This window comes from Galeopterus variegatus, unplaced genomic scaffold (genome assembly GCF_000696425.1).
Source record: "Galeopterus variegatus unplaced genomic scaffold, G_variegatus-3.0.2 Scaffold303, whole genome shotgun sequence".
In the NCBI taxonomy this organism is placed as follows: Eukaryota; Metazoa; Chordata; class Mammalia; order Dermoptera; family Cynocephalidae; genus Galeopterus; species Galeopterus variegatus.
The window spans coordinates 281,392-307,448 of record NW_007726414.1 but is presented as its reverse complement, the minus strand read 5'-3'; the positions used below and the strand labels follow the sequence as shown (position 1 = coordinate 307,448).

General features: G+C 39.3%; 1 protein-coding gene across 2 annotated transcripts in view; it reads left to right on the top strand.

Annotated features, from left to right (window-relative positions):
* The window catches only part of FRMD4B (FERM domain containing 4B), a 208,103-nt gene that overhangs the window by 178,972 nt on the left and 3,074 nt on the right, over positions 1 to 26,057 (top strand). For both annotated transcript variants that reach the window (XM_008567202.1, XM_008567201.1), the window contains exons 12-22: positions 6,625 to 6,701; positions 8,034 to 8,172; positions 8,676 to 8,817; positions 9,990 to 10,123; positions 10,216 to 10,335; positions 11,910 to 12,138; positions 14,574 to 14,630; positions 15,494 to 15,641; positions 18,226 to 18,345; positions 19,244 to 20,058; positions 23,178 to 23,307. In XM_008567202.1, the coding sequence (XP_008565424.1) occupies positions 6,625 to 6,701; positions 8,034 to 8,172; positions 8,676 to 8,817; positions 9,990 to 10,123; positions 10,216 to 10,335; positions 11,910 to 12,138; positions 14,574 to 14,630; positions 15,494 to 15,641; positions 18,226 to 18,345; positions 19,244 to 20,058; positions 23,178 to 23,307 (2,111 nt within the window). The remainder of the gene's footprint in view (positions 1 to 6,624; positions 6,702 to 8,033; positions 8,173 to 8,675; positions 8,818 to 9,989; positions 10,124 to 10,215; positions 10,336 to 11,909; positions 12,139 to 14,573; positions 14,631 to 15,493; positions 15,642 to 18,225; positions 18,346 to 19,243; positions 20,059 to 23,177; positions 23,308 to 26,057) is intronic.

The following is a 26,057-nucleotide window of genomic DNA, read 5'->3' as shown; positions in this document are numbered from 1 at the left end:
TTAGTTCAGCACAGCTGACACTATTAATCGGACCTTGTTTAGTCTGTCAGTTGTTCTAAGTCCCTCTGGTAAGTAACATTTGCATTTAGAAAGCAATGTGAACAACCATTTATTCCTAAAGGCATTGTCTCATTGAAAGAAATGGAACTCCAAAATTCATTATTTTAGAGCAGTAATTTTTATTTTCTTCATCAACATATTCCACCTACCAAACCGTAGTTGTATTGCCAAATATTATCCTCTAAGCCAGGGTCTCTCAGTCAGTCTCAGCACTTTTGACATTTGGGGCCAGATAATTCTGTGTTACCAGGCATCATGTCTTGTGCATTTTGGGATGTTCAGCAGCATCCCTGGCCTGCACCCACGAGATACCACTAGCACCTTCCCCACCAGTGTGATGATCAAAAATGTCTCCAGACATCACCAAATGTCCTGGGGCTGGTGCAAAATTATCATAGGTTGAGAACCACTGGCCTAAGTACAATTAAAGGGACTCAAAGTCTTATCCCACAAATGGCTGCCATAATTACTGCTTTCTTTTTTATCTGAGGTAGAACTGAGAATTACTCCTTTTTTCTTCCCTTCTTATTTTTTCTTCCCGCCTTCCTTCCTTCCTTCCTTCCTTCCTTCCTTCCTTCCTTCCTTCCTTCCTTCCTTCTTTTCTTTTCATAAAAAAAATAAATAAATAACAAATGCACATACAGCACTCTTCCCAGTTGAGAAAGGCAGAATGGTGTGCTGTGTTGTACACTGGGGCCTTTGAGCCTGGCTGTGTGAATCCCAGGTATGCCCTTATTGAGCTGTGTGACCTTGCTCAATTTACTTAAACCTCTCTTAGTCTCAGTTTTCTCTTTTGCAAAATGGGGCTAAAAGTAGAACCTCCCCATCTGGTTGTTGGGAACACTCAGTGAGATGATGTGTGCCACATCTTAGTGCAGCAGTGGGCATCTGAGTGCTTAGCTGCCGTCAGCTGCCCTGCTGCTGTTAACTGCATATTTGTTGTACTATAAGTTCTACTAGCCTGTATATGCCTTGAGGGCAGAGACCTAAACGTATTACTCTCTTACAATGGTTCATAAACATTTGATGGCTAGAAGAATGGCTGGCTGGAAAGAAGATAGGTCAGTTGGACTTTATAAAAGCTCATACTCCTACAAATTTTGATTTTTGTTGGGACTCCAGAAGTTACTAACAGTATATTCATCAAGTGTCACCTTGTAAAATGAAAAAAGAACAAATCAATAGTACAGTGATTTTGTTTTGCTTCAGGTAATAGAAGGGGATCACCCTCTGTGAGTCATTATTTGACATACTATCATACACTGCAGCTGTGACTGTCTCAAATTTAGTCATTTCCGGGTGAATTTGCAGTAAAATGATTAAGCTATTCTAGAAGTGCTATTAAAAAGCCACTCCTGGTTAGGGCACTGTGTTGATAACATCAAGGTCAAGGGTACAGATTCCCATACCAGCCAGCCACCAAAGAAATAAAAAGTCAAGCCTCTGCTGACATCTTTCCATCCCTGCCTAATGTTAAACCTTTCTGGTGACATCCACTTTCCATTCATCAAGATTGAGAGAGACAGTTTGATCCTTTCTGTCTGAGGCTTTCCCTGGGTCTTTCATGACCCTAGGGAAGTCCCCCTTGCCTGTGGCAGGTGCACACTTCTCAGCTTTTTTGTACATGCTGAGGCACATTCCTTCCTTCCTGGCTGCCCCAGACAGGTGGGAGCTCGCTGCTTTGCTTCTGCTTGGGGGGGGGGGTGTACCCATGACCCTCCCCTCCCTTCTCACCTGTGACCTCCATGATACAGGAACAGTGAACAGATTTCCTCCCTAGAGGGTGTATCAGGAAAGCACCGGTAAAATCAACAGAAATACAGCAGGCGGTTTTTACAGAGCCTGAAACTCACAGAATTGGAAGTCTGGGTGACACAGATACGTCAACAGAATAACTCAGCTGTTTCTCATCAGTGCAAAGACAGATGTGGGATTCAGACAGCTGTTTTCTAGTTCTATTTCTTCTCTGAAGTGGCTGTCCTCGGCCTGATAAAATTAGAGAAGTGGACTGAGAGTCCTTCATAATAGATACAACTAACTTTGTCACTTACTGAATGTTTATTCTGAGCCAGGCACTGGGCCACGTGCTTCACAAACATAATCTCACTGAACCCTTCTGACAGCCCTCTAAGGCAGGCATTGTTGGTCTCATCTTATAGATGAAAAAACTGAGATTCTGGAAAGTTAAGCAATTTGCCAAATACAACACAACTACAAGTGGTGGAACCAGAATGCAAACCAAGGCAGTGTGACTTGGTCCAGTGAGTTCACGTGAGCCCCACAAGGAAGGGGATCTGTCCATTATTCATTGACAAGAATAGGACCTCAAACACTTTATAGTGCTCAAGAAGTATTTGTTGATTGAAAAGAAATGAAAAAAATGACTCCAAAACCTCCTGAAGTACATGTCACCCTGTCTCCTAAAAGTCCCTCTGCTTTTCCTTATAGTCTTTTTTTTTTTTCTTTATGCTAAAGTTTAGCAGTAGCCTCAGATATTTAAGAACCATTGTAACAGTGGGGTTGAGGATGGAGAAGAGGGGATTTTTTTTCTAGCCGTCTTAAGTGTATAAAAGTGGGTGGGATCTAACTAAATATTGATTACAGAGTTTGACAAAATGGCTTAAATATTCAACATATTCATTTCATTAAATAAAGTGTAATAAAGTGTGGCAAATTACTCTACAACCTTCAACTTCCTTTTCATCTAAGGATGAAGGGAATTTCTTCCGATTGCAATATTTTTCGCAAGTTCACTTTCAAAATAGGGTTTGATTCCACTATGGTTTTCTGTCAATTTAAAGATTTTTGACGCTTTTTTTTTTAAGACAGGATGATTAATGTCCTTAAGATATTTTCTCTTCCTACTATAATTTCTTGATTATCTCTTTGTTAATACTATTTATGTTGCTCCTCTTACTTTTCTATTTTGTCTATCTATTTATTTATTTACTTTTGTAATCTCAAAGTTAATCCCAGGCATTATTCATCTATTGCTATCTACTTCCTTTCATACCAGACAGTACAACTTATCATTCCAGATAAGAGTAGAGTAGAAGGAAAGCTGGACACCTACTTTACAGTTTTATTTTAGCCTTACAACTATTTCCTTTTGTTACTAGCAGCATAATCAAAAACAATAGTATTTCAAACTTCTAGAGAGTGCCCACAAAAGCAACAATAAATACTAATTAATTATTGTTATTATGCTTGTGTAATGATCACTTTAGAAAATATTCCAGTTCCATATTTTCAACTCTGTGTTGCAAGGCAAATAAAGCACCTCTTTTTTTTTTTTTTTCCATCTCCAAGGGTGGAAATTTTGGTTTGAGCCAAATATTTTTTTCTATTTTAATATGAAAGCTACAAATGTGTTTGTGTATATACACATGCGTATGTGATATATATAGCAGTCCTATAAGACACCATACCCTGTAATAGTCCTATCCTATATAGATACCAGCGTTCTGCAAATGATAGAAAACATGAAGCATACTCTGCTTCCTTCTACCTTCCTTTGAACGTTGATCTCTTTCCTCAAATGCAGTTGTTTCCTTTTCAACCCTTCTTCATCTTTCAGGTGATTTATAGTATTCCTTATTATATATGTGACAGGCTATTTCTTTAATGCAGAGGCCCCAACAAGTCAGGTCAGCCTCGTGGATATTTCTTGGACAAATTTACCCTTTTCCTTTGATTGGTCTGAAGTCCCCACATGATTTTGACCAGAGGGAGCCTCTATTGAATACTTTAAGGAAAACACTGGCAAAAGGGAAGGGAATGACATTAGTCAATTGCCTGCTGTGTGCCAGGCCCTGTCCTGGGCACGCTGCACGAGCAGTCTTTCAGTAAATGAATTCACTTCACCCTAGCTCCATCGCCATTTTTAGAGTTTCATCCTGGCCCTCTGAGATCAGGAGCACAAAAACAAAGCTAAAAAGCACAATAGAAAAGTGTTTTTCAGAAATTTCAGAAGAAAAACTAGCTTATATCCAGCTGCCAGCTAGATCAAGTGCCACTACAATGATCACGTGTTTTCCTACAACTTCAAGCATTGATAAGAATGATGATGATAATATGAAATATCTAAAATAAGAACTTCTCAAATGGTTGAAAGGTGGTAATCTCACTTTTGTATAAAATAGACCAACTTATATTTGTTTTATATAAACTTTTATTATTTTTGTTTTGAGAAATAAATGCAGAAGAGCACCAAGAATATGAGACCTGCAAAACGACTTAAATTGCCATTACTAATACTTTGTCATATTTACTTCATCTTTATTAATGCAAGAAGACATTACTGGTAATGGTCAAGTTTTCTGTACCACTTAACCCTGTACCATCTGATCCCAAAGGCCACTGCTGATATGAATTAAGTTGGCATCATTCCAATTCACTTTTATGCTATTGCAGGCACATATATGAAATCACATTTTACATAAACTTTTAAGATTTCAGGTAGGGAAATGAATGGTTCTGCCTTTCAGACTTAAAAACCCAGTCTCATTCCCATAACTACTTCTTTGCAAATCCAGTTGCCATCTAATTATTTCAAATTGTTTAAGTAAGCTGAAGCCCTTTACCTTTTAAGTAGGGTTTTTGCTTGCCTGGAGCATGTTTGCTCTCAATGCAGAGACCTGCTGAATGGAGTCAAAAGCTCTAGGATTTCACATTTGTAAGTGATAAGAGGGGGAGGCGGTGGCTTTCAGAGATCATGTTTCAAGTCTAGCCCTGGTTTTTATGTGTGTGGGAATGGACGCAGAGGAAAACACAGCTGAGCTGCTTTGTAACTCTTCCTGTAGAACCTGTTCATGTCCAGGGTAAGTAAACCTGGATAGAAATGTCTCCCCGAAATGGCCTCCGGTGAAATTCATGCCTGGATTCAAAGCAACTTTTTTCCCAGGAAGTATTGTCCAAATCCAAACTGCCACCCATTTTAGAAAGGTCTCTCTTCTGGGAAAATCTGCTCGTGAGAACTTTGCTGTCCTCTCCCTGATGGGAGGAAGGAGTAGAATTGGGGAGGTGTCACTCGATAGAGTTGCTGATGTCAGTAGTGTGTCAGCCGTGGGAGGCTCGGTTTGTGAAATTGAGTTACACCTAAGTGTCTTATGAAACTCGGTTCAGAGCACACCGGAGCTGCCATCTGGGAGGGGGGAGGTGGAAAGAACCCTGGGCTTCAACCTCACATTCCTGTCCCGTTTGAGGAACCTCTGGATTAAAAGAAATGAAAGTCTCAAGTCCACGAACATTTTAGGAAATCGGTATGTAGCTTTATACTTTTACTAATTCCTCTCTGAACCTGGGTGAGTGTTGTAGGTGCAGACGACTGCATATCCAGACCACGAAGGGCTGTGTTCTTCGTGTGTGCTGGTTTATTTTACTCTGCTTGGGATTGGGGTTTCAGTCTGAACTCTTTTGTCCCACGGTTGCATGGGGGCAGGAACCCTGGCTCATTCTGTTCCTTTGCGTGAGGTTTGCATGTTTGTGAAAAGTCTTAGTTCCTGTACTTCAGGAAATGGTTTTGCTGATAGTGTTACAGAGAAGTGCATTTTATTTAGACAAGTAAAAATGCTCTTTTAAGATTCCTTTAAGAACATAATTTTAAAACCCAGTCAAAGTCTAATAGTGGGATAAAATCGCTGCACTGTTATTTCCCTAATTATCAAGACTGAGGGCACAGAAACTCAACTATGAAGTCCAAGTTGTGGGGACAAGCTAAGGCTTGGGCTAGTACAAGGTATAATCTGAGGGATTCGAAATGAGCCTAGAAAATACAGCAGGGCATACTCAGTACTGTGAATGAGATGCTTTTTACCAAATTATTTGTTTTGCAAATGCACATTTCTAGTAAAGTCTGTTTCTCCCAACCAGCTGGTAAATAACACAGAGCGCGGCACTAGAGTATCAGCAGGGGGGATATAGAGGTTGGGATCTATTCACAAAAACGGGAAGCTCTTGCTCAGAAATCCAGAGGGCGGCTCTAGCGTACACTCCCACCCCCACCCCGCCCCCAATTCCTGGAGCTGGGTTTCTGTGGCATTTAAGGGAACTTTCTAGGTGGGAAACTGGTATATCAGAGAATCTCCTGTGCATGGGGGTTCCATTTTACTTTCACTTTGCATTCTTTTGAAATTTAATCTCTAGCCTTATCGAAACAACAAATTGAATCTCTAGCCTTTGAATACCTTTCCACTTAAATATGAAATCAGCATCTTTGAGCAGAAGTCTTATGCTTACTGGAATTTATGCGGATTTCCTTATTATATAGTCGAGTCAGAGGAAAAATACTATGCACGTTCCCGACGATGCTTAGTTTTATTGTTCAAGGAAGATTTATTGGTGAGGTAACGTTTCATAGTTAAAGATTACTGCCAGAAAAAGGAATAAAATGGTTTCAGGTGGTAGTTGATGTGTAAAAAGATTGAATCGTATATTCGTGCTTAGTCTTATCAGGATGCCTTCTTGGGAACGTAAAACCATTTGATTTTTAAGCTGATTTATAAACTTAGTAAAAGATAAAAATAATTAAAGTTGTGTGACTTTTTTGTTTTCTTAATTTTTTAGTTATTCCAATGGAAACAGCTGGAGAATTTATATTTCCGTGAGAAAAAATTTGCTGTTGAAGTTCACGATCCACGAAGGTGAGGATCATGGGCTTTCTCTGTATGGTCCCAGTGCCTGTAAGAATAATGCTGCTATGAATATTTGTGTACAAGTTACTGTATGAACATTTGCTTTCATTTCTATCGGGTATATGCCTGGGAGTGGAGTTGCTGGGTCAAATGACAACTCTTTAACCCTTTGAGGAACTGCCAGACTGTTTTCCAAAGTGCTCCCGCATTTTACATTCCCATCAGTAATGTATGTGGTTCCAATTTCTCCACATTCTCACTAACACTTGTTATTTTTAGTTTTGTGTGTGTGTGTTTTATAGCCATTCTAGTGGGTGTGAAGTGGTGTCTCCTTGTAGTTTTGATTTGCATGTCCTTCGTGACTACTGATGGCTGTGCATCTTTTCTTGTCCTTTTGGCCATTTGTATATCTTCTTTATAGAAATGTCTATTCAGATCTTTTGCTTATTTTTAATTTTGGTGTTCCTGGTCGTTTAGAAAAAGGAAAAAATGTTGCCAAGTTATCAACATGAATGGAACAGGATGTAGTTTCTCTAAGCTCTTTAGAAAAATTCTTCATCAGTCCTCAGTGGTTGCTTTTCAGTGCCAGGATAACATTTATAGATATTTGGAGGTCAGAGGGATGGGAGGAAACAGCTGTGACAAAAATGACCAGAAGAGATAAACCAAACTCCTACCAAGAACATTAGTACCCCGGACACACACACACACACACACACACACACACACACACACACACAGTTTGTCTGCGTTCGTCCCCCATCCTGCTCCCTCCCTGACTCTTGTCACTTTCTCCTCCCCCACTCTCTTTCCTCTTTTCATCTGGTGCACAAGCAGCCCTCTGGACCAGTTCTGGACTTGTGTATTTCTAGCCAATATCATTATGTTCATCCTCTGATAATGTCGGAGCCAGCCAAATCTGACTAGATTTGAGATGCCCTTTCACCTTGAGGCAGGCACCAGTCCCACAGGTCTTGGTTGCTATGTCTTGAAATTATTATTACATTTATTGCCAACCACTTGTGATGGCTCACACATGCTTATGGTTTCTAACTAAATGTTTTTGTACAGCTTCTAATTCAACTAATGTCTGCTTTTCAGTGTGTGCATATGTGTTCTTTTAATATGCTAGTTTATACAGAAAGAGATTACCTAGGTAATCTGATTGATTTTGTCATAAAAGGAGAAAAACAGAAACTTGGCCCCCATCAGTATTAAGAGTATGTGTAGCAGAAAGACAATTGAGAGGAAGATGCTTTGTTACAACGTTACTCACTGGCTACATTTTCTGTCCTGCTGGGCCAGAGGCAAATAATTTGAGTGCTTTTCTTAATCTTCCAGGATTTCAGTGTCAAGAAGAACATTTGGGCAAAGTGGCCTGTTTGTGCAAACATGGTATGCAAACTCTTCTCTCATCAAGTCCATCTGGGTTATGGCAATTAGTCAGCATCAGTTCTACTTGGACCGGAAGCAAAGCAAAGTAAGTAACCAGAAGCGTTTCTAGAGGGACAAGCTCCTCTTTCTTTTGCTTTCTGTTCAGAAGATAAGCTTCCTCAGAAAAGATGCAAGCACATGCATTTTTGCTCTTTGAATTGTATTTGTTTTGTTTTGTTTTTAACTTTACTACCAACTGTTTTAGGCTTTTGTACATTTAAAAGATGGGCAATATATAAGCTGATTTGAAAGTTGTAAGATTGACCAGCTTTTTGGCATGTGCGTGTATGTACACTGGTGACACTGTTGATGACATTTTAAAGTTAGTGACTGAAGCATAACATGAAAGAGAGTCATGCATAGTTATTAAAACATTTTATCTGCAAAGCTTAAGTCTTGTATTTTTTTTCCTGGAGTGTCTCTTTAATATATAAAAATCCTGAATTATCCTCTCTGTTGACATTTTTATTGTATAGTAACTTAATTGTTTTGTTCATTTGAAATATGTTCAGCTGAGTTAATTCTGTTTCACTGTTGTATATCCGTTAGGCAAAAATTCCTTCAGCCAGGAGTTTAGACGATATCGCAATGGATTTGACAGAGACGGGAACACAGAGGGTCTCCAAACTGGTGACACTGGAGGCAAAAAGTCAGTTCATCATGGCAAGCAATGGCAGTTTAATCTCCTCAGGTAACATTTTGGAATTAGAGAAAGCATAAGCCATCTTTATTTTGTTTAATATTTTTTTTGTCATAAACCACTTTTAAATGCATATTTTTAACCCATTATTTGGGGGGGGGGGAAGTATATCAAAACCTACATATGCAACAGTTTTTTTTTTTTAATTTTTTTTCCTTTTTGTCACTTTTCGTGTCCGGCAACGGATCGCAACCCTCAGTGTCGCACCCGTACCGGACCGGGACCGGCAACGGGATCGCAACCCTCAGTGTTGCGCCCGCTCCTCGCTCAGCCAGTGAGCGGGAACCGGTCTGTATGTGGGATCTGAACCCTCGGCGGGAGCGCCGCCGCACTCCCAAGCGGCACACTGTAGCAGTGCGCCACCGGGCCGGCCCCTATGCAACAGTTTTGAAGAAAATTTTAAAATTACTTTTAAAAAGGTGTAAAAAAGTTAAATTATATATAATCAGGGTGTGTAAGTATCACTAGGTGCAAAGATAGTGAGTACCTAAGGGTGATCTGAAAGGATATTTTCTCCCCATAAATTCCATGAGCTTCTTCCCCCAATACTTAGTTTTTGATACAGATAACTGTCTAATTCTCCATGTAACCTAACATGCTATACAAACATGATTACAAGCACGCCCCTCTCTCCCTCACCTCCCCAATGTGATTGCTGCCCCTAAGCCCTTTCCCTGTAGAAATTCTGGAATCTCTTATCACCAAGTACGTAACTTCACTAAAATGATTTTTCCCACCTAAATCCCAGTGTCAACTGGTAAATCTGAGGCATAGCCTTCCTGTGAACACAGCATTCCTTGGTCTCGCTTACTTACTTTCTAAAGGAACATTTGAAACAACCATCTCAGGGAACACCTTACCTTCTCTCCTGCTTAGAAAAATGGAATTTTTCTTTGGGTGTGTCTGAAACCTTAAGCATTTTATCATTTGCCTCCAAAATGACCGAGCTAAAATACAAAAGGCACATTTTATTATCAGGCTCTATTTGATGCCCAGAAGCATGAGAAAATGTTCTCCAGTTTCCTTTTATTATATTCAGAAACAAGGAGAAAAGAAATAAACTACCATTTAATAGCAGGTTTGGCTTAAATTTCCTTTGTCCTTTAGGAAGGAAGTAAACATGCCTTGTACAAACTGTCCCTGCCCTTCCCCCATCCCTCCAGGTTCTCAAGACTCAGAAGTTAGTGAGGAGCAAAAGAGAGAAAAAATCCTTGAACTCAAGAAGAAGGAAAAACTGTTGCAGGAAAAACTCCTGAAAAAAGTAGAGGAGCTTAAGAAGATCTGCTTGCGGGAGGCTGTGAGTGTCTTCTGCATTTTTGGTCTCTTCAAATTGTTTGACAGCTCTGGCCAGTGTCAATTATCTGCTCTTGATTCTGTCCTTTTTTATAGGAACTCACAGGCAAAATGCCAAAGGAGTATCCACTCAACGTAGGCGAGAAGCCTCCTCAGGTCAGAAGGCGCGTAGGTACTGCGTTCAAATTAGATGACAATCTGCTGCCAAGTGAAGAGGTATGAACCCCAGCTCTGAGCGTTTCTATTAATGATGAGACAGAAAAGCTGTCTGTTGAGCGTAGTTGGCTTATGCCTTTGGTTTTTGACACCAGTTGAAATGGATAGCACAGATCAAATTGAACTCTTTCTTTCAGGCACACTCCAATTAAAATTGAGTTATTTCTCACTACTCACCAAATTATAGACAGCATTAAATGAACCCTAAATGTTTATAAATTGAAAAAGGGCATTATAAGAATTAAGAACTCCAGCATTAGATTGTTTCACTTGAAACTAAGTAGGCCTACTTTAATTGCTTTAAAGTCTCATTTCTCAGATCCCTCATATATAAAATGGGGATAATGATTGAACGTCCCTCTGAGGGGTACAGTAAATATTAAATGAGATAATACATGTACAGAACTCAGTTATAATCAAGTTAAAAGATTTGTTAGCCAGTATCGAGTGTGCTTTCTCATTTGCATGTCTATCAGCCAGTATGACCCTACCCATGTTTTCTTGTAGAAATTTAACCATCTTAGCTTTAGAAAATGATAGCTATTTCCATCAGTAAGAGTAAACTTTGCTGTTTATTGGGTGCTCACTGTGTACCCAACTCGGAGCTAAGCAATGCACATGCATTATCTCATTAAATCTTTTTTTTTTTTTTTTTTTCCTTTTTTTGTCTTTTTTCGCGACCAGCAACGGGATCACAACCCTCGGTGTCGCGCCCGCACCGCGCTCAACCAGTGAGCGAACCCATCTCTATATGGGATCCGAACCCTCAGCGGGAGCGCCGCCGCACTCCCAAGCACCGCACTCTACCAAGTGCACCACCGGGCCAGCCCTCTCATTAAATCTTTAGCACACTTGTACTTGTATGAGATGGGTGTTATCTCCATTTTACAAACAACAACAAAAAAAACTGAAGCATTAAAAAATTTAGCATTGTGGGCTGGCCCGGTGGCGCACTGGATAGTGCGCCGCTTGGGAAGCGTGGCGGCGCTCCCGCCCGAGGGTTCGGATCCCACATGCGGACCGGTTCCCGCTCACTGGCTGAGCGAGGCGCGGGAGCAACACCGAGGGTTGCGATCCCGTTGCCGGTCCCCGGTCCGGTACGGGGGCAACACTGAGGGTTGCGATCCGTTGCTGGACACGGAAAAAAGACAAAATAAAATAAAATTAAAAAATTTAAAAAAAATTTAGCATTGTATTTGGGGCCATGTAACCAGGAACCACCAGAAAGAGGAATCAAACCCAAATTTATCTGTCTCTAAAGCTATGTATATGAATATAACCTTCTGCATCTGTAAGTCATGGGTAAAGAATCTCTTTTTGAAAACTATCACCCAACCAACTGAATGAATGAAAGGCCATTCCTTGAAAAAAGAAGAGGTTTGAATTAATGAGATGTTCAAGTTAAGATGGGTGAGGGGTGTCTTTTTGGAAAGTATTTGAGCATGTCTATGCATTAAAACTTGAGAAGATTTTATTCTCAAAGAGCATCTGATTCAAGAATGCACAAAAAACTTTTATTTATTACCCAATGCATGTGTCCACAAAAATAAAACAATATTATTTTATATATGCAGGATCCTGCTTTGCAAGAACTGGAGAGCAATTTTCTAATACAGCAAAAGCTGGTTGAAGCTGCAAAGAAACTTGCCAATGAGCCAGATCTATGTAAAACCGTGAAGAAAAAACGAAAGCAGGATTATACAGATGCAGTGAAAAAGCTTCAGGATATAGAAAATGCAATAAATGAGTACCGAATTCGATGTGGAAAGAAACCCAGCCAAAAAGCAACAGTTATTTTACCAGGTTAGTAAAAAGTAAGGATTTTTTGGAGTCCCATAGTCAATACTCTTGATGATATGTAAACTAGTTCATTTAGTGAAAGATAGAAAGAACAGGGTCAAAAGTAAGTTTCTTAGGATAAAAATGGTTTGGAATGTCAGTCTTACAGGTCTGTAAACTTGATTTTCAGAGGCAGTTTCACTATTGTAACACTATACCCTTGCATTGCTTTCGTTTTCAGAGTGAAAGACCTTTCACGACCCTGCTGGTTCATAATAAGACAGAATCACCCTTAACTGGGCTGATGTCATTGCAAGAAATACTTTTGACAACACAGGATATTAAAAGAGCTGGGTCTTAAACAGTAATTTCTTTTTTTTTTTTTTGTCCTTTTGTGACCGGCCGCACCACGCTCAGCCAGTGAGTGCTGTGAGCGCACCGGCCATTCCTATATAGGATCCGAACCCGCGGCGGGAGCGTCGCTGCGCTCCCAGCGCTGCACTCTCCCGAGTGCACCATGGGCTTGGCCCTACCCAGTAATTTCTGAAAGGTTTTTAATGCACTAGACCATGCATTTTCTTAAAGACCTATTCACATATATGTGGATAGAGAAGATTTCAAGTCCAATTTACCATACATATTTATTAGCATGGTTTTCAGCCTTGATCATTGACTGAAATATAATTATATTCCTTTGATTCTAAGACTTTTTATTTCTTCACATTTTAACATCTGTGAAGTTGGGATAATTCTTACACTAAATGATATGTTACAATCATAATCGGTAGTACTTTTTTTTTTTAACTGGAACATAAAATAATTATACATCTTAGATTTGATGAAATAGAATATACTCTGGTTTAGGGCATATGATTTATAAAGCAGAGATATGGCTTTTGAAAGTGAATGTACAAACAGGAAAACACAAGTGTTAGTCAACTACTGCTGGAGAATTTAAGGTGGCTTTGACTCTGAATGTGAAATCCAGTTGACCTTGGCAGTGGTTACATTTTGGACCTACAGAGATGGGTGATTAGCATTGCACTTAACTTTCATGGCCATTTGTTATGGCCCATTCATCCTCAAACTGTGCAGGACTCAAGTGTTCTCCTTTACAGTGAGTGACATTTCAGCAGCAGATGGTGCCAATGGTTGAGCATACATTGGGTAGTTTTTTTGTGTGTGTGTGCCTGACAGCTGACTACACTGGCCCCTCGCCTTGAAACTCCACTGTGTGTCTAAGTAAGAGATAGTCCTCCTGGCTCTGATAGAGATTAATGTTTGACATTTGGATGGAGAGATTCCCTTCATAATGGCTTTGAAGCGTACATTGAGGTACTGTATTTGCCTAGAACCTTGTGCCAAAACACTCAACACTGAGTAGGGAATGATTCACCAAAAAAGATGAACACATCTCAAATGTCTCTTTTTACTAAATACATTATTTAACATTTGATGGGCACCAATAATATTCAGGTCATCATGGTCATTTCCAACCAGAACGGTGTGTATGGATAACAAAAGTAATAAGTATAGCTAACATTTATTGAGCATTTGTCTTATGCTAGGAGCTGGGCCAAGGGCTTTACATTCATTATTTTAACTGCTCACCTCAGCATTATGCCATAGATACTATTGTTATCCCCATTTTAGAGTTGAGCCAAATGGTGCTTAGAGAGATTAAGTAATTTGCCCAAAGACTCACAGCTGATGAATGGCAAAACCAAGATTTAAAACCCACGTCCGTCTAATTTAGTGATGCTCAACCAGCAGCGACCTCATCCCCCAGGAATTATGTAGCAATGTTTGTAGACATTTCTAGTTGTCAAAACTGAGGGTGGGCATGCTGCTAACAACCAATGGGTGGACGAGGTGGAGGCGGGAGATCTTATAATGCACAGGATAGCCCCTCAGCACAACGAATTATCTAGTCCCAAATGTCAGTACTGCCACCGTTGAGAAACCCTGTTCTAATTGAAAGGCTTATGCACCACAAAAGTGTCCACACTCTATTAAGAAAAGGCCCTTTTCTTCAAGGAGGGGTAAAAAATTAGTTGTACTCACAGTAGATTCTCCAATGTGTTTTACATAGCATTTAGCATTTATGACAAGAATATCATGTTTTTTCTTTTCAGTTTATTGGTTGTAAGCACTAAATGTATAGGGTAAAATTTCCTTCCAGTGTAGAGGAAACATTGAAAACTAGTTTATAACTGAAACTCCCTTGAAGTCTGTAATGTAAGAAATAATCCAATGTAATATTTATGCAATAAGTAAGATGATTTGATCTTTAATAGTAAATGAGTCAATTCTTACCGTAGTTCATTATTCTTAATGCACTGTATTAGTTACCTTTATCTAAGTGAAAATAAATGCATTCCATTGAAAATTGCTTCGTTAAACTCACTCTAATTGTATAAATGCACAATTACACTAAAGACAGCTATTTTTATTCACAGAAGACATAATCCCATCAGAGAGTAGCTCTTTGTCTGACACCACGACCTATGATGATCGTAAGTGGCTCCCTTTTTCTCGTTTTAAAAATGTTACATAGTCTGAAATATTAAGATAACTTTTTTTAGTTAAGTGAAGCCTACTTGTTTTTCTTTTGGGAAAAGTAGGATAAACTAACTTATACAAAATTATTGGGAAAGGAGGTATACAATTAACATCTACTCAAGTTAATGAGGCATTAAAAACAGGACTATACTAATAAATTGACTTCAGGGCATCAGCATACCAAAACATGAGTTTTCATACCAAAAATATGAGTTTTCAATAAAGGAGTTCAAGGCTCTGTAGAATTTTTTTTCTTAGTTTATTATTTTGAAGTACTATAGGCTCACAGAGAGTTGCATAAATAATCCAAAGAGTCCTTCACCCAGATTTTTCCAGTGGTGACATCTTATGTATCTGAAGTCTAATATCAAAACAAGGAAATTCTAGTGTAGACTTTTATTATCACTGTATTCTGGATAAGTGGGACTTTATTTTATTTTCCTTAGGAAAGAAGACAAATTTTAGAAATTGGGTTACATTTCGTTGGTTTCATAGAGGCAAGCTGTGTCTGTTGTAATGGCCTGTGTTAGTTCAATACATTTTATGATGAAATGTGTTTCATATCAAATGACAGAGTATTTCCTTGTAATTCCTTGTACTTAGTTAGATGAGATGGCTATCTAGCTGATGGGACTTGAAGAATTCCAGGAAACCACCAACCCCTACCCAACCCTTGTTGCTTTATCTTCCCCTAAGTTTTATGTTGCATCATTTTGAGAACACTTTGTTGATCAGATTTTCCAATTTCTTTGTGGAGATGTTGGCATGGTGTTTATTTACTAATTTATTCATTCCTTCATTCATTTATTTATTAAAGCCAATGATGCCTTCACCCTTGCTGGACAGCGATCAAGTTCAGTACCTCATTCTCCAAGAATTCTTCCCCCCAAGTCCCTCGGTATTGAGCGAATCCAGTTCAGAAAGTCATCCATCAATGAACAGTTTGTGGATACCAGGCAGTCCAGGTGAGAGGACATCAGCAGCAAGGTTAATGCTTCGCGGCTAGGAAATCTTTTTTCCAAAATGGTTGACACTTTTGCTTGTTCTAATATCACTTTAGAAGGTGTTATCTTATAAAATCAAGGAATAGAAACTAACCCAGTTATTTGTTTTTGACAGCAAGGGGAAGTGTTTTTAAAAAGCATTTGACTGTTTCCTTGATTTTAAAGTCTAATTGATGTATATTAAGTTATAGGGACATTAATTATCATTTGGATTTGAGTATAGTGTTTAAAGGTCAGTTTCATAACCCTGCTGTAGGAAACTATCATTAAATACCACTCTGCCAAACCAAGTGACAGGACTGACTTCTGATCTTGCAAATAAACATGGGATTTAAGCTCATTTTTTAATTTGTAAAATAGATAATATGAGATTTTTTTTGAAATGTCTCCGGTAAATATTATCAGGACAATGAGATCAGGTTTTTAAAAGATGACAGTCCAGTGGTTCCCAGAATTTGGGTGCATGGATCATTACTGTTTTTTGTTTTTTTTTTTTTCAATTAGGACCTGAGATGGGATTACCAACTGTTACTCAGCCTATTTAGAATGTTCAAACACCATGAATCCATTGAAAGAAATGAGATTGAAATAGTAAAAATACATCCATCACCATCATTATAATAATAATCATAATCATAATAAGATGAAATTGACATCTATTGAGCACCTCCTATGTGCCAGATACTGTTTGTTTGTTATGTAATTCATTATATTAATGAGTTTAATCTTTACAACGACACTGATATATTACTACTGTCATTACCACTTATAGATAAGTACACAAAGGACCAAAGACCATGAATAAACACGCTTGTCTGCCACAATCCAATTGAATTTAAGTTTTGTTAACTTTCTCAGGCATGCTAGCCATGTTTCGAGTGCCCTATAGCCCCATGTGGCTAGTGGCAATCATTTCTGGCAACACAGACATAGAATATTTCCGTCACTGCAGAAAGTCCTACTGGATAGTGGCAGACAAGTGTGTTTATTACACAAAGGTACTTCAAAAAGTGTGTGGAAAGATTCGTACATATTTTAATTCTATTTTTCCACACACTTTTTGAAGTACCCTCATATTAGGGAAAACAAAGCTATTTCAGCAAAAGGAAGAATTACAGCTGGGGATCATTATCTTAAAAATTATTAAACCCATACCCCCAATAGTTTAAGATGGGTTTGTTCTTTGATCCAGCAGTTTTTCTTGCAGGATTTTTACTATTGAATTAACTAACTACAGGATCCTCATCACAGCATTGTTTACACTGGTGACAAGTTGAAAACAACCTAAATGTTCGACTAGTGGATTATTTAAATAAATTATGGTAAATTCATAGAGTGGAATGCTATTCAGTCATTGAAATAACATTGTAAACAAATATTAAGCAACATGAAATCTTAGAAACAACTGTTCTTTTAAAATAGTGAGTTTTAAAAGAATATATAGTCAGATCTCATTTTTGTCGGTACATGCAATTGAAAGATAATACAAATCTTTTTATGAACTTCTTGAAGTACCCTCATATATACTTTTTACCAAAAAAAAACAAATGAGATCCGACTGTATATTCTCTTTCAAAACTCACATTTTGAGTGATTCATGGATAGCTGTCTAATTGTTTTTCTGTGGAGGGATGAAAGCTGGTATCTCCTACTCCACCATCTTGCTGATGCCACCTCCTCTTATTTTCCATTTTTTAAATGATCATCCTAGTGGGTTTAAAGTGATATTTCACTGTGGTTTTGATTTACATTTCTTTTTTTCTTTTTTTTTTTTCCTTTTTGTCTTTTTTCGTGTCCGGCAACGGATCGCAACCCTCAGTGTCGCGCCCGTACCGGACTGGGACCGGCAACGGGATCGCAACCCTCGGTGTTGCCCCCACACCTTGCTCAGCCAGTGAGTGGGAACCGGTCTGTATGTGGGATCCGAACCCTCGGCGGGAGCGCCACCTCACTCCCAAGTGGCGCACTGTAGCAGTGCGCCACCGGGCTGGCCCTTTGAGTGAGTTTTGAAAGAGAATATGAAGGTGTGTTTATAAGTAAATATGCTTAGGAAAACTATCTGAAAACAGTTAGTGTTTTTATGTAGCCCATGAGCTGAGTCTAGTTTTTATATTTTATTGGAACATGGCCATGCCCATTCACTTACATACTGTCTATGGCTGCTTTTGCACTACCTGGGCAGAAGTGGGTAGTTGTGACAGACATCATTTGGCCCACAAAGCCAAAAATATTTACTATTAGACCATTTACAGAAAAAGGGTTGCTGACCCATGCTGTAGTTGCTTTCGGTCTATTTTCTTCAGTGCACTCTTTTTTTAAAGTCTTTTATTTTTTTCTTCATATTTATGACCCAAAGAGTCAGACACAAGTGCTTCCACTAAAACTCATTTAGGATGTACCAGGACACTAAGCTACAAAGACACCCTTCTCATCTTTCTCCCTATGTTCCTTCAGTTTCCAGTAAGTTTCATATCGGTTTATGACAAGTTTGCCAGAGATGTTGGGAGGCTCATCATTTCCCGAATTCTTCTCTTTATTGTCTCAGAGAAATGCTTTCAACACACAGCAGCCCATACAAAACCATGGAGAGGCGGCCTCAGGGAGGACGAAGCATGCCCACCACCCCAGTGCTTACCCGCAACGCCTACAGCAGCAGCCACTTGGAGTAAGAGAGCTTCGTTTCTGTTGCTTTGGCTCTGTGGGGTTTTGCTTTGAGGTTTTGTCTTGCTTTGTTGTGCTTTTTAATCATGTGAAGTCTTTCTGCAACAGGACCCTGTTTTATGGTTCTACATTTTCTACTAACTTACAGTTTCAAATATGTCAGCAAAGAAGATATATTCGATTTGTTTGTATATATATATTTGATTTTTAGGACCTTAATTTCCCCAACCAGATATTACCATTTATTATTCAATGGTGAGGATGAGATAATAACAATAGCAACATTTTGAAGTGTTTCCTGAGTGCTGTGCTAAATGTTTTATATACATACATTATTTAGTCCCCACAAGCCTATTGTGAGGGAGATATTAGATACTGTTTTCGTCCTCATTTTACAAAGGAGGAAATGAGATTCAGAGAGGTTAAATATCTTGCCCATGTTCAAGCAGCTGGGAAATGGCAGAGCCATTTCCAACTCAATGCAGATATCTCTGACTTCAGAGCCAGGCTCTACTCAGGTGCAATGCTACCTCCACTCTAGTCCAACATATCCTGATATTCTCCTGGAAGAGAGGACCCTCCAAAGACATGTTGGGGTTTTTTTCAGGCTTTGATGCAGGCTGAGCATCATCAGTTTATATGTTCCCTACCTTCAAGGAAGGATCTGGCTTGCACAACTGACGCAACCTGTTTCTTTTCTCATTTTGACTGAGATAATGAACTTATATGTGAACCAATGAATTATGTGAACAAATGGATTCTGTTGTGCAGTCAGCTTTGGAAACCTTAAAAGTCCTATTGCAATTCAAGACGTATGAAATCATTCAGCATGGTGTTCTTTTTCCCCCTTTGGGTTCTCCTTTTTTCTTTTCTTTTACAAATTTGCCTTTCTCCTTTGTCAGGCCCGAATCTTCATCTCAGCACTGCCGCCAGAGGAGTGGAAGCCTTGAGTCTCAGTCCCACCTGCTGTCCGAGATGGACAACAACAAGCCATTTTTCTCGCTCTCCAAATCCCAAAGAAGCAGCAGCACCGAAATCCTCGATGACGGGTCTTCCTACACCAGCCAATCAAGCACAGAATATTACTGTGTGACTACGCCAGTTGCCGGCCCATATTACACTACCCAGACTCTGGACACTCGTGCCAGGGGTCGGAGAAGGTCAAAGAAACAGAATGTTTCTACTTCGAATTCAGGAAGCATGCCCAACCTAGCACAAAAGGATAGTCTGAGGAATGGCATCTACCCAAAGAGTCAGGAGCCACCTTCTTGCAGTTACTATATTGCTGGATACACACCATATGCAGAGTGCGACCTTTATTACAGCGGTGGCTATGTCTATGAGAATGATACTGAGGGACAGTATAGTGTCAACCCTTCGTACCGATCCTCAGCCCACTATGGATATGACCGCCAAAGGGACTACAGCCGATCTTTTCATGAAGATGAGGTTGACCGGGTGCCCCATAACCCATATGCAACTCTCCGGCTGCCGAGGAAGGCTGCTGCAAAATCTGAGCAAGTCACCAAAAACATCCACAAGGCCTTAGTTGCCGAGCACCTGCGTGGTTGGTACCAGCGGGCCTCTGGGCAAAAGGATCAGGGTCATATCCCACAGACTAGCTTTGACTCAGATAGGGGATCCCAGAGATGCCTGGGATTTGCTGGGCTGCAAGTACCCTGTTCTCCAAGCAGTCGAGCATCTTCCTACTCTTCAGGTAAGGGTACTGTGGAAGCACATGACACCTGGATTTAATTTACATCCTGTTCCCTGCCCACCCAAAACCACTCCTCTCAAGGATCATGAGACCAGTACCCAAGGTCATAAGAGTGGTAGCTATTCAGCAGAACCACATTAAGAATCGCCCACTTAAAAATAGCTCTTGCCAGCTTTCCAAAGGACACAGTACGTGTGACTCTGATGAAACAGGTGGTAGAGTCAAATCCAACAAACACTTATTGAGCACCTGCTGTATATGCTGCCCTGTGTTAGGGGCTTTCACATGCTTTATCTTGTCTAAGTCTTTTGTTGACAGCTACATCTCTTAAATGTGTTCAGGTCTTTGGGGTTTGATATTTTAAAAGAATAGTGTAAAACCTTTGGGTGAGCAGAAAATGTTAGAATTATACATCCATCCTTGTTCACCAAGATTTGATCATCTAAAGACGGTTTTGAATGTTCCTGTACTATTGCATAAGGCTTGTAATAATTCTGAGTAGAGCTGGCATTTATCAAGCATGTCTCTAAGTACTTTGCATACCATAACTCAATTCAGTATTTATATATACTCCACTTTATGGTTGATTTAAGGAGTTTTCAAAGATAATTTTGATTAGAGGAGATACTCCCTTTATGCCCTTTGTGTTGACTTTGGCCGCTTTTTCCTCTAACATTTGTGGAGGACTTACTGCCTACCCCCAGCTGTGTTAAGTACTTTAAGTAGAAAAATAGGAGACAGAGGAGAGTCTGCTATGATTTAATCTATTCCACAAATGAGCAAGCATGTCCAAGATGCCGAGGACCAGTGTTGATCTAGTTCCTGGCCTTGATGAGCTCAGAGTTCAGTCAGCAGCCACAGGAATGTATGCAAATTAAGCAATTTTAAAACTCTAAGAAATGAATGAATTCTTGAATTGCATGAAAACCTGAGGTCATGAAGCTTGCCTCTTCCCTTAAGCATGACACCTTAGTGAGACATAGTATGGGGGCTGCCAAATCATTGTATAATAGTGAAAACTGTACCTTTAAAAGCTTCCTAAGTTTGTTGACAAAAGGCATTTCCATAGAGATTTCTATTTGGGTTCAGGTTCTCTCCTATTTGTGCAGGACTTTGGACTTCCGCTAGGGCCGTCCCACCTTTTACCACATCTAACATTTGAAAAGGCTTCTGTAATTATTTCTTGTTATTTATGGCTCTGATGTAGAGAACGCCTTTCCTCTCCTAAAGTTCATGGCATTGCATGAGAAACTTTCACAGACCAAACCTGAGCGGAGCACTGCAGGAATAAAACCAGAGATGGAGGGCTGAGGTGCATGTGGACGGTCATGGGCCACAGGGCTGGGGTAATGCCCAGGGAGAAGCAGGTGTAACTCAGGAAGCTCCACCTTCCTGGCTGTTGCTTACTGTCTGGGGCAAAGGTGAGAATGGAGTTGATGCTTCCTGGTTCAGACCTGGCGTGAGCCTTGCTGACAGCAGCAGGATTTGGCCCCATAGGCCAAGAGGCATCTAATTCATTAAGGAATTAGAGGGATGGAATCCGTGCTCCCAGAATTTCCTTCTGGAATTTTCCTCATTCCTGTCTCCATTTTATAGCTACAGAAATGTATTACAACAGGCACACATCATTCTCCTGGAGAGAGAGATAAATTTCCAATTATTTGTCAAATTAGTCAGAACCTTTGTAGTCCCTTCCAGTCATCCGAAGGCCCTCTTGCTGACTCAGTTTGGGTGACAAATGACAACCATCATTTGTTGGCAGCTTACTGTGTGTCACTCACTGTGCTCAGCACTTTTTATGCCCTCTCCCATTTAATGTAGGCAACAGTTGTATACAGTGAGTGCTTTTGCTCTGTTTATTATCATCCTAATTTTACAGCCGAGGCAACTTTTAGTGAGTTTAAATGACCCTGCCCAAGCCCCAAAGCTAGTAAGTGGTAGAGTGGGGATTCTTTTCCAGCTCTGATGTCTTAACCACCAAGCATCAGAGCCTCTGACTTAGAGTTAGGAGATGTTCTTGGAAGCTCAAAATTAGAGTGTTACCTCTGTTAGTCAAAAACTGGCATCCAGGGCCACAGATGAGTTTTGAAACATACTTGTCCCATGGTGATCACGGTGCATTGTGGGTGCAAGAGGGAAGAGGAGTAGGTGAGTAGCCAGGAGCAGGAAATGAAAAGAGCAGGAAGGATCTGAGAGCAGTGCTGTTTTTTTAATTTTTGCAGCTGGCCGGGAAGGGGATCCGAACCCTTAAACGTGGTGTTATAACACCACGCCCTAACCAACTGAGCTAACCAGCCAGCCCCTCAGTGCTGGTTTTTTGAGTCTTGGACAACCTATGTGGCACTGTGTCACCTTGTGTATCCTAGGCAAGGATTAGGACTGGTTTTTCAGAGGATAGCCAATACCCAGCAATTAGGCATTCATCGGGCTTTGCTCCCAAATTATGCCCTTCTCTTGTTCCAGTTCCGTCACTCTGTAGAGCACCACCACCTTTTTTTTGAGGCAAGAAATATGCCTGGGTCTTGCCAGTGGCCAGTGTTGCCTTTGGCTGAGGAACAGTCAAGTCTCAACAAGTCAACTATGGGGAATGCTTTTCCTCCAAAGGCCTCCAACAAACTCAGACTTGTCATCTACCTTTATAACTGAAGCCATGTATATTCAGCCACCATAGCCTGAACGGGAAGATTCTCTTAATATATGAGCTTTTTCTTGCTTGTTATTTGGGTTTTTTAAAAAATTATTTTCAATTGACAGATTTATCTTTCAATTAACAATATTCCCATTGATAATATTAATAGTTATTTACTGAGCACTTACTCTGTATCAGGCACAGTGCTAAAGATTTTCATACTTAATTTAATCCTAGTATCATACCTATACAGACTATATTTATATTATTATCCCCACTCTACAGATGAGGAAACTGAAGCTTCAAGAGGATAAGCTATTTGCCCAAGGTCACACAGCCAAATTGAAATAGGAAGTCCATTGATTCCAAACACTGGCTCTTAAGCTCTACTCTGCACACAGCTGATTATAGTGTACATATAAATGACCTAAACAATTTTTGCTTTGAGTATTCCCACTAATTTTATCTCTCTGTCCATTTTTATTTTTAGTGTCTTCCGCAAATACTTCTGGGAACTGGAGAACCCAGTTAACCATAGGGCTATCTGAATATGAGACTCCAGCACATTCTTACACCAGCTGCTATGGCAATGTCTATAATCCTTTGCCCTCACCAAGCAGGTAAGGAAGCAATGCTCAAATTGTAGAAGCCTGTTTTTGTTCAAAAGAATTTAGGGATCTGTGAGGCTGGCCTGTGGCTCACTTGGGAGAGTGTGGTGCTGATAGCACCAAGGCCACGGGTTCAGATCCCTATATAGGGATGGCCGGTTCGCTCACTTGGGAGAGTGTGGTGCTGATAGCACCAAGGCCACGGGTTCAGATCCCTATATAGGGATGGCCGGTTCGCTCACTTGGGAGAGTGTGGTGCTGACAACACCAAGTCAAGGGTTAAGATCCCCTTACAGATCATCTTTTAAAAAAAAAAAGAATTCAGGGATCCTGCTTTATGAACATAAAATAATCTAGCTCAAGGGTTGGCAAAGTATAGCCTATAGGCCAAATCCAACTGCCACCTGTTTTGGTAAATAAAGTTTTATTGGAAAACAGCCATGCTTATTCATTTATGTTATCTATGGCTGTTTTTGTACTATGAGGGCAGAGCTGAGTAGCTGAGACTGCCTCCAACAAAGCCAAAAATACCTGGTCCTTTAAGAAAAATTAGCTAACCCCTAATCTAGCTCACTCAAAGTTGTACAGCTTAGAGTCTGTACATTAAATTCTGAGTCTGAAGGTATTTTTTTTATTGCAGTACTTGAAACTATATTATTAATATGTCCACTTAAATCTCTTCTGGGACTTTGCAGGAAAAATATCTCCACTCCAGAAAAGGCTGTTCATACCAAGGTTTCTCACAGACAGTTGGTAGGCTTGATTTCAAACATTTGCTGCCTTTTTGTGTCTGTCTCTGTGCTCGTTAAGAAGCAACAGACGCACCCAGCTGTCCTATTCTTCTGTAAAAGCAGTTCTTTGTAAACATCAGAGGAAGTACACAAGAAGCAACAGACGCACCCAGCTGTCCTATTCTTCTGTAAAAGCAGTTCTTTGTAAACATCAGACACAGTTCTTTGTAGCTTGATTTCAAACATTTGCTGCCTTTTTGTGTCTGTCTCTGTGCTCGTTAAGAAGCAACAGACGCACCCAGCTGTCCTATTCTTCTGTAAAAGCAGTTCTTTGTAAACATCAGAGGAAGTACACAAGAACAATTTGTTAAAATGAATTTTTTAAAAATTGCCAACTCTGAATTACATGTTTTTCGATTCTTATTATACACGGGAGTTAAATTTGAAGAGGTCATTTCTCCCTATCCCTTTCTGACAAAATATAATCCATACACATGATGCCAAGAAGTAGAGTATTTTCTGTCTTTTTATAAAATTTAATTTTGAATTTAAGTCAGATTGCTTCAACCATGTAAGACTTATAAAAGTCTCTATTATCGTGAATGTGAGAGGATAACAGTTTCTTATTAAGGCACGCAGTGTTACCAGCATATTAGAGATAACCCCAAAAGCTTTATTTTTCTTCTGTACATTCAATGGGAGGTTTTCTTGGCTTGAAATATTAAGCCAATTGTCTCAACTCAACAGAGGGTATGCTCAAAATAGAATTTTAATGAAAATATAGTTCAGAGGATGTCAAATAGCTTGGACTTCTGTAAACAATGCTTGAAAGTTAGTTAGGAGCAAGAACCAAAATGACTGGCCCAAAATTTGAGCTGAACCTTTTTGATTGAATTCTAATCATTTTGTATAATACATTTGCAGATAGTTTTCATGTTTGTATTATTTTACGTTCCTTTTTATTGACTCAAATGATATAAAACATTCGGTGCACAAGACAGTTCTAATATCCTTAACCCCACTTTCAGTGGAGTCAGGAAGTGTTGAATATTTTTAGAGAAAGTTTGTTTTTACCAAGTCTGCCCGTGTATTTCAGGCAGCCCAACCTGGCTTGATAGGGGAGTCTGATGTCAGAGGGAGCATCATTTACAGGAAACTAGAATCTATTTAAATATCCTTAATGCGTGTGCGTGTATGTGTGCGCACGCACATATGTGAGCTCATTGTGGAAAATTTAGAAAATAATAAAGGGATAAATTAATAGGAAATAATTTAGCCATAATTCCACCATTCAGAGATAGCAGCTATGAACATTTTGGCATGTTTTCCACATTTTTCTGAATCCATTCTTAACATGGTCATAATGATATTGTATATACAATTTTACATCTTATGTTGTATATGAAGTTCTGCATCCTGGATTTTTAAACTTATCATAACATAAACATGTTCCCATGTAACAGCTTCCCATTTTTTTGAAAAATTGAGTCATTTTTAGGTTTTCTTTCCTTTTTTTAATTGTAAGTAATGCTGCTGTTGACATCTTTGTACAAAAAGTTTGTCTGAATTCCAGATTATTTGCTAAGGATATATTCCAATAAGTAGAATTAGTGGATTAAATTGAAAAGTGTATTTTTTAAGCTCTTGCTTTCTAGAAAGATTGGCCAATTTATCCTTCCAGCCATGGAGATATGAAAGTCCTTATTTTCATCCATTTGTTTATTTAGGATTTTTTCATTATGATACAGTCTGATCAATTTAACTTAACCTTTTAACAAGGTAATTATAATAATAAATACATTCATAAACCTCTAGAAATTTGCCCTAAAATTGTATAAATTATTTTTATGAAAACATGATTTTTAAAATAAGAAAGAAATTAGGTTTCAAGTTAAAGATGAAAAACTTGAGATTTTCTCTTAAGCTAAAGATTTTAAATTGTTTAGCAATATATCAGTATTTTTTCAAAAATAAATGAAGTGTATATTATTTAGAGATCCTTTTCCCCAGAATATCCAGGTCTTAACACTA